This window comes from Thunnus thynnus, chromosome 17 (genome assembly GCF_963924715.1).
Source record: "Thunnus thynnus chromosome 17, fThuThy2.1, whole genome shotgun sequence".
Taxonomy (NCBI): domain Eukaryota; kingdom Metazoa; phylum Chordata; class Actinopteri; order Scombriformes; family Scombridae; genus Thunnus; species Thunnus thynnus.
In genome coordinates this window covers 10,977,056-10,985,917 of record NC_089533.1, presented here as the reverse complement: position 1 = coordinate 10,985,917, position 8,862 = coordinate 10,977,056, and the positions used below count along the sequence as shown (strand labels likewise).

Genomic DNA, 8,862 nt, shown 5'->3' with positions numbered 1-8,862 from the left:
TTGTTTTATGTTTCCCCTTTTCCCTCATATTCCACATCCTTTCCATACAGTGAGATATGTAATTTGCATCAGATTGTTTAAACAAATCGGGCTGTTAATGTGTAACATTACATCAGTAATATTAGTAAACACAAAACAGGCCTATCATTTCAATTACAATCACTTGACGACCACCAAAACAATTATACTGGAGATGACTCTCTTGAATATGCAAGTTCAGCTCAAATTTATGTCTTCAATAACAAGGATTGGGACTTTTCCAGTTTCAAATCTATTTGCAATTTGGCTTGCTGAGCTCTTATTAGGAACAGAGAAAGTATGAAGTTATAGCAGTTATATTTTAAAGTTATATTTTATATAGCCTAATTGTTTAATTTGTCACCTAACAATCTTAAAAGAAGCATCTCTAAATCCTAAACCACTCCATCTTTTGCATAATCACACATAACTAACAGACTCACATATAATGAATATAATATAGTTAAATACAATTACATGATTCTGTTTAATGGTGCAGAAAAAGACACATCAGGACAAGACAACTAGATGTGACATCGCCTGACTCATGAATAACAGAGAAACCTCACACACAAACCTCCATCAGCTGCCACAGAGAAAGTGTGTGTGTGGAAAGTGTGTGTGTGTGTGTGTGTGTGTGTTTGTTTGTTTGAGGGAGAGAGAGAGGGAGAGACAGATAGAGAGAGAGATAGAGAGAGAGAGAGGGAGAGGGGGCATGTAAGCAACATTCACCCTCCTCTAAATGTACTCCGTCGGTGTACTACCATTCAAGACAGCCCAACCACAGAAGAGAAGCTGAGCAGAGCTGGAATAAACGACAGGAGGGACATTGTTCGGATGAAATGAGTGAAAGTAGGACATCATTTGTTCGACTCTTCTTGGGGTTCTTCCTCAGTGCGACAGGTAGGCTGTTTTCATTTTCTTCGCTTTTCTTTATAGAGGAAATAATTGTATAGGTTACTGTTTTTAATGTAAGCTATAGGTTAATGTATATTTTGCGCCATATTACGTATTTTTCACAGAGCGCTAAATGATCAACCGAGAGCTCCCTGAAATACATTACATGATAAAAACGTGGTAAGAGGTAATCAAAGGAGCTAATTAGCAGGTAAAAGTGTAATTACGTGCCATATAGATGCAGAACTTTGTTTTAACCACAAGGGAGCAGTATCATGTGTAAAGAAACTGTCATATTATTATAGGCTACACTGTGCGCTGTTCCCAACGATGTTATTAAATCTGAGACTGAAGCATCTTTTCACAAGTCCTTCAATAAATGTGATAAAGAGAACATTGAAAACGATTGGTCAGTAAAAATCGACTGGGGGTGCATTTAAAGGCTCTTCTCAAAATAATCTCATGGAAAAGTTTGAGTCTCCAAAACTTTTCCATGGTGGGGGGGGGGGGGGGGGGGGGGGTTCGGGTATGCAAATGTACGTAACACATACCCAGTCACACACAAAATTCTGTTTAGATAAAAGATGTTAAATGTGTTTAAATGTGTTTTGAAAGTTATTAGAGAAGATGACGACTTCAAAGTTGTACTCAGTGAATTCCAGAGATGAGGACCTCTATATTTGATAAAACATTGATGATTGGAAGTGCGACAATAAGGTAAATGAAAGTCCTTTGAGCGCCTCATTGAATAAGAGTGAATGCCTGACGATAAAAGGGGAGAAAATGAACTGTATCTGGAAGGTTTTGCCTGGGATATATGAATTTGAACATAAACACACATCTTAGAAGAGTAAGAATAAATTGACAAAAGTTTAAATTCCCTAAACAAAGGTGCAGATGGCTCTTGGCTAGTAGAATTTGAAATCATTCTTTAAAAAAACCTTTTTTGGATTAAAAGTATCTGATTGAGGTGCGAAGGATAAGTAGCAGCCCAAACAATATTACAATAATTGATATATGGATAGATTAGACTATAATACAGTTAAATAAGGCTACCTACCTATCAGCCAAAAAGCAATTGAAATATATAGGAAAGTATATCCACTATCTCCTTAGTGATCCTCTATTATAAGGATAATATCAAGGCTACTAAAATTTCAGTCTGATTTGATCGCTTTGCTGAGTAAAGTCTACATAGTCAACATAAATATATTTTTTAATCTTCTATATTTTGTGTTACTAAATAAGGCAAGTCAAGAGTGATTGAAACACTCTTTGTTAATCTGATATTTACTTTGCCTGTTTTTGATTATTATAAAGTTTGCTGCTCATTGGTTTTGTTAATAAAGTTGTATTGTAAAAAAAAAAAAAAAAGTTATACTGGAACGTTTCGGGGAAAGCACACGACGTAAGCAATGCTAGTGAACAAGTATTTTTGATGCGACATCAAGTCGCCAGCAGTAACTGTTCACTCTTTCCTGCCCAACTGTGGCTTCCTGTGCCACCCTGTCTTTGAGTGAGGCAGTGCAGCAAAGTGAGAAGTGAAAGTTTTAATGTCAAGTCGAGGACAATCTGGTCATGTCCTTCTTGCATTATGAGATATTGTATATAGTCCGGGATGACTATTTGTTTTTCCTTTTAATTCTTCACTATATATCCTTACTGTGGAAGCACCATAGTAAGAGTAAAAGTTGTAAAAGCCATCAGTAAAAGTTGGTCATGATAAAGATAAATGCTCATGAAAGATAAAGGCTCTGTCAACATTTTGACTCATTAAGTCAAATGCTATGCGATAAAAAAAGTCAAACTTATGAGAAATAAAGTCAGAATTGACTCAGTAGCTTAAGCTAAAATTTTGAGTTAGTAGGCTAAATCAAGATTCTGAATTTGTATTGCATAATTTTGACTTATTATCTTGTAATTTTGACTTTTGTCCTCATAGTTTTGACTTATTCTCTCACAATTTTGACTTTTCTCATATAATTTTGGTGTTAATAAGTCAAAATTTAGACTTTTTTCTCATAATTTTATCTTACTATCTCATAGTTTTGACTTTTTTATCTCATAATCTTGACTTAATACGTCAAATTTTTTGACATACCATGAGCACTTAAATAATCATGACTAACTTTTTTTGCTTTTTCTGACAGAAATGGGCTTCCACAATACACTGTATAGTTCCTCTGATTAAGAAATATAGTATGTTGGTGATAGACAAAATATTTTAAAGGTCCTCTTCAACCTGACACATTAAGAAATTACCACATTAGCCGAGATGATTAAGGGTTTTACAAAGTAGGCCTATTGCATAACTGCAGAAACAACGATGAATAGCTAATAAATCTTCTGTTCAGCTCTGTGACTGAACTATAATTAAGGTTTCCATGAGTCTTTGAAAAACAATGGGCAATCACTCAAAACCCACATGGGAGTTTGATGAAGTGCCTTCCTTTTTTTAATTAACTTACTGTCAATAGGTAAAAGGCTAACTTTGTAATGAAATGTTTCTCTTAGGGAACTTATACAAATATGACACATGCTCATACACTCACACTGCAGGTGCCTGCTGTCCCATTGAGTTGAGCCAAACCAGTATTGTGGTGCGATATGGAGACCCAGTCTCAGTCAACTGCAGCACATCAGAGACTATGCATGAAGGAATGGGCTGGGAGGCTTCAAGTGGAGGCACAGGTAAAGAGATGGTCAACCATTTGCTCTGGACTGTGGAGCACCTCACACAATGGTCCATCGCACCCGAATGCTACATCAATCCACCTCAAAATAGTACATGGAAGCAATGCACCAAGACCTTAAAAGTTGTTCTATACAGTAAGTCTGGTTTATTTTTTCATATAACAGAATGATGCTATGATTGTGTCTGATAACTTCTACTTTGTCTCCAGCATTCCCACAAACCATCAGTATCAAGTCCGATGTTGTGATGAACAAAGGGGAGCAATATAACTTCACATGTTACATTGGCGATGTAGCACCAGTTCAAAATCTCACTGTGAGGTGGTACAAAGGAGATACAATCTTCCACACACAAACTTTTGACAATCCAAGTCAGGAACCAGTGGATCAGTCACCTGTCCTCAGCTTTACACCTACTGAACAAGATCACGGAGTCAAGTTCAAATGTGAGGCACATTTGGACCTGGGGCCAGAAGGGCCACAACTTAAAGTATCTTCAGAGGAGTTTACTACTATCGTTAGGTGTAAGTATATCATCTGTACTTAACTATATTTCTGAAGGGGAGGTTTAAACATATTTAGGTTATTTATGGCCTTTAAGAAGGTCAATTTCAATCCCTGTTGTGTCAAAGTCTGAATTTCAAAAATGACATTTTATTATATTGTAGTGCTATTGCTAGTTTTTCAGGGAGTGCAGCTGTAATTTATTTTGGACCAACAAGACCAAATAGTGGACTACATGTCTAAAAGGGGAAAGCACCAACATTTCAGCCAGTTATCATGCCTCATCTGTGTCTTAGCTGCTTTTCATCTAATAAACAAAAGTAAAATTGCATATATGGTTGCTGTCTTTGCCCCTGTTTAGTTGGACCAGATATACAATGTTCTTTTGTGGAGGTACTCGAGGGGGGAACTTTGTGGGACCAATGCCCTGTGGCAGGAAATCCTGAACCTTCCATCCAGTGGCTGAAAGATGGAAAGCGTGTAGACTCGAACCAAACTATGACCAGGGAAAAGGCAGGGCAGTACATCATCCAAGCTGAGGGTAAAGCCTTCAGACAAGAGAAAATCCAGGTCCTTGTGATATGTGAGTGTCTTCCCTCTTTACAACAGTAAAGCATGAGGAGCATTAAAATGGAAAAACATTTTGTTTTATCAACGTAGAGACATGCAGGCATTCAATATCTGACATTAAGATATAAACAGATTTATTCATTTGTTTACAGATGGACCAGAGTTGAAGTGTCCAAGCAATTATACCGCACTGGAGAACGCTCCTCACAACCTCACCTGCACTGTCGAAGGGTACCCTGAACCTAAGACGATCTGGTACAGAGATGGTGACGAGGTGGAACTCCCAGAGAACCTCACAAGAAGTGATGCAGGGCAGTACTTGATCACTGCTTCGAACCGTTTCTCAAGTGTCAATCACACAGTGGAGCTTGACATCTTATGTGAGTTATTTTGATGAAAATCCTAAATATCTACCAATAGCACGGAATATGTTATACTGGTGCACTTGCTTTTGCTCTGACATGTACATTCTTTAAATTTGCTGTCTCTAGACCCACCATCACAGATAGTCGAGCTTGAAGACTCTGAAGTTGAGGTTGGTTCTGCTGTGTGGCTCAAGTGCTCCTCCACGGGAAACCCACGGCCGACGTATTCGTGGTCATATTACCAGGCTGGCAATGTGATAAATGAAAATGACGACGGAGTGTCCCGTCTGCTAATCAACAGTGCTACTGCGTACAACATGGGCTTCTACACGTGTCAGGCCTCGAACGAGAAAGGAAATGTCTCTAAGACTGTCAGAGTCACTGTAAAAGGTAAGATTAATGTAATGTATCTACCCCTTTAATGCAATAAGAAGACTGATGCAAGAATTGAAATAGCTTGTATATTATTGGTAGCCTGCTAATCATATTATTATGCATAATCAGATAGAGTGAGATAGAGATACAGTGCTTTAGACTTTTTTTTTGTAAATGACCATACTCCTAATATTCAATTGTATTTATGATGAAATGTATCCTCTTAAATAGCTTATGACCCCTTAAAATGAATCTGTCTACTTGCAACTTCTCATCAAAGGTTGCATATGTCCACCAAAGAGTGATTTTCCTTAAAACATAATAGTGAGGTACAATATCCATCTATCAAGTAGTGGAATGCAACTAGTGTATTGCTCCAGTAGGGTGATGTCAGATAATCTTTGACATCAGGTATAATGGGACATATACGCTTTTAGGAACTGTGCTCTTTAAAAATTAGCAGCCAGTCACTGAAAACGTCTTTGAATTGTTGCTACAATACTACTTAACATAAAACAATCATTTTGATCGGTCTGTGGTACCCAGGAAGTGTGTGGTAAAACCTTCAAGGTCATCAGGCCAGGCAAATCGGTCGGTAAGCGCTGTGACATATCGAATTTTACTTTTGCAGAATAAGGGTGCTAAACCAAAAACAGACTATTTAACAATTGGCAGAACTGTATTATGATGAAGTGTTTTAGGAAGTCTTTTAATTATAATAGACATATTTGCCAAATACACATTGTTTTTTGTGAATAAGCATTTGAAGCACTGAACAGAAGTTTCGGCTAAGTTGGGACAGTTGCTTAAGTGTTAATATTTGCAATAAGATTGTGATTTAATCAGTTATTATAGGCATCTTCTTGTATTATATTGACCATGTCACACATTTTGCCTCGCACAGATACACAATACGCTAGGCTAATGTATATTAGACTAGGCTAATGTAGCAATAACAGTTGATCAGAGTTTATTCATTCATGCTAGCTCTGTTCGCTTGCTAGCTCTGAACAGTTTAGTAGCCTAAAACTAACATTTTACATTTTACCCCTGTAAGGTCTGTAGGAGAATGTATGGGGACAAAAGTGACCCTGAGGCGACAGAGAACTGGATTAGCTGTCAACAGTGCCATTGTATAATGGAAGATGAGGGGTTTGTCTGCAAAGACTGTGTATAACTTCACAGTAGAAATATGATAAATATGAATTATGAAACATTTAAGAGGTTATGTTAAGGTTTAAGGTTAAATCAATTGTTAATTATTTTTGTATTCATACAACACCTGATTCCCTATTTTACTCTGTTCAGCCCTTCTATTACTATGTTAAACTGTACAATATACTATATGTTCAAATAAAAAAAGATATTTGAACTGAAAATGAATGTCCCAATTTACCTTACCAGTTGTCCCATTTCACCTGAACATGCCAACAACGTGAGAGAAGGGGTCTTGGTATGTTTGAAGGTCTGTAGTTTCTAAACAAGTATACTTAACAACATAATTTCAAAACAGAAATACTGCAGAGAGCCGTGATAACTTATAAAAACATCAGTGAGTAACCAGCTTTTTTGATGGTCTCCTGGTAATTCTACCAAAAGTGTCCCAAATTACCTGATTCCACCCTACTGTATTTAAGTACAATTTTAAGGTACTTGTACTTGAGTAGTTATGCCTCTTTATACTTTTTACTCTGCTGCATTTATTTGACAGCTTGCTAGTTACTTTGCTGATTTAAGATTTTACATACAAAACATATAATCAGTGTATACAACATGGTGCATTATCATAGGTTAAACTGCCCCACATATAAAGTAGTTGACAGTAGCTTCACCTCAGCAGCTACAATATGAAAATGCAATAAGTAACAATAATTCGATAAAATGATATATAATGATATAAGTCTCTGAATGGAGCTATTCATGATAATTTAAGTAGATTTTGCTGTTTGCTTTACAATTAGGCAAGTAGGAAACTTGAAGCTTCCTGTGCACATACACTGAGAGCACACTTTTCAGTGAAGTAGGAGACATCTTATGACCTGTGGTTAACTTTTGAAATGTAAAAATATTTGCAGATTCACGTATTCTTGATTTTCTTTTTTAATGAGGGAGAAGGAGTACGTCATTTAAGAAACAAAGTGAACTTTTTTTCAATGAAACTGAACTTTTTTGGGAGGGAAACACATATCAGTTATAAATGATTACTCCAAGCAGAGATTTATATGTGTATGTGTATGTTTGGGGGGCGGGGGGCATTGTATTTTTTATGTCTTAAAACACGCCTGTAGGGGGTTTTTAAGTAAAGAACTGAAAATATCTTCCACCCTGTTATGTATATATGTGTCTATCTATCTATAGCAATGTTCCTTCTCTGTGTCAAAACGCTCCAACTTGCTACATTTATAGACGCAGTTGGGGTATGTGTGTGAGTGTGTGTGTGTGTGTGTGTGTGTAAGTATGAGTGTGCCCACTGCCCACTGCCCACTTTTGGTGGGGGGGGCTTGGCAGGGCTGTTTCCCAGCTTCCTCTCTTGCTATGTGGAGCTGGAAGTTGTGCAGTGCATGTAGCCATAGCTTAGCTTAGCTTTCTCCCAAAAAGTCAACAAATCGCCGCTGGCTCAACCCATGCAGCTGAGGGGAAGCGAGGGAGACACTACAGCCGCTCAGAGTAACGGAAGAGAGGCGACAACTTGTTGGAAAAGCCGCTGAAACTTTAACCCAATGGAGGGTTTAAACTGGCTTCGTCTTATTTCAGCCCTTTTGACTTTAGAGCTGCTATCGCTGTCTAACGGGACGGAGTCGAGTAAGTTATAGACGTCATGTTTGCCTCTCTGTCGAGATTGAAATGGCTCGTTTAAAGGCTAATATTCTTATAGTTTTGTTTTGGCCTATTTATGTGGCCTGTTGAGGGATGATGAGCAAACTAAAAACAACTCAGTGGTATTTTAAGAGGTTTAGGAGAGACAGGAAAGTCACATAGACATGCTTAATGTCACATAGCCTACACTTTTAATAGGCATTGTGACGTGAAGTGAGTGTTTGTAATACTAATGGAAACTCAGAAACATTACTTAGGTGGTGTAAGGTGTGTCTGGTGAGATTATAGTGAGATTTTTTGACCTTTTTGTTGTTATTCTAATACTTTAAACCACCTCTCACACCCAATGGACATTAGAGTTTCCATATAATACAATATATTTCTATTTTAGAGTTATTGTACATTGCAATAGAGGGAAATGGGCTTGGTGGAATGTGACGCATTTTACTGAGATGTTAGATATTGCAATAGGGTACGGCACAAAGACCGGTGGGCAGCAAGTGCAGACTTTCCTATGGGAGGGGTATCCTTCCTGAGCCTTTTCCTGTTGCCTCTTGAGACTCCGCCGCGTTTGAGCTACAGATATGGAGCTTTGTAGCTTTACTCCACGGCTGGAGTAAAG

At 37.7% G+C, this 8,862-nt stretch overlaps 1 protein-coding gene across 2 annotated transcripts; it reads left to right on the top strand.

Moving 5' to 3' along the window:
• The first annotated feature begins 705 nt into the window (after positions 1-705).
• On the top strand, positions 706-8,111 carry LOC137167971 (roundabout homolog 1-like). 2 transcript variants are annotated; one of them, XM_067570358.1, is made up of 7 exons: positions 706-921; positions 3,475-3,744; positions 3,819-4,133; positions 4,475-4,696; positions 4,836-5,063; positions 5,175-5,438; positions 6,481-8,111. In XM_067570358.1, exons 1-7 carry the CDS (start codon positions 861-863, stop codon positions 6,486-6,488), a joined length of 1,368 nt encoding a protein of 455 aa, XP_067426459.1. In that variant the 5' UTR covers positions 706-860; the 3' UTR covers positions 6,489-8,111. The 2 variants fall into 2 exon arrangements, with proteins under 2 accessions (XP_067426459.1, XP_067426460.1); XM_067570359.1 differs by lacking the exon at positions 706-921 and adding an exon at positions 1,513-1,632.
• The last annotated feature ends 751 nt before the right edge of the window (positions 8,112-8,862 follow it).

What these genes read in the sequence shown, in the direction of transcription:
- LOC137167971 (XM_067570358.1), top strand. Translation starts at nt 861, where the DNA reads ATGAGTGAAAGTAGGACATCATTTGTTCGACTCTTCTTGGGGTTCTTC. An exon ending in GTTCTTCCTCAGTGCGACAG is followed by an intron (nt 922 to 3,474) that starts GTAGGCTGTTTT and finishes CTCACACTGCAG; the next exon opens with GTGCCTGCTGTCCCATTGAG. An exon ending in GTTTACTACTATCGTTAGGT is followed by an intron (nt 4,134 to 4,474) that starts GTAAGTATATCA and finishes GCCCCTGTTTAG; the next exon opens with TTGGACCAGATATACAATGT.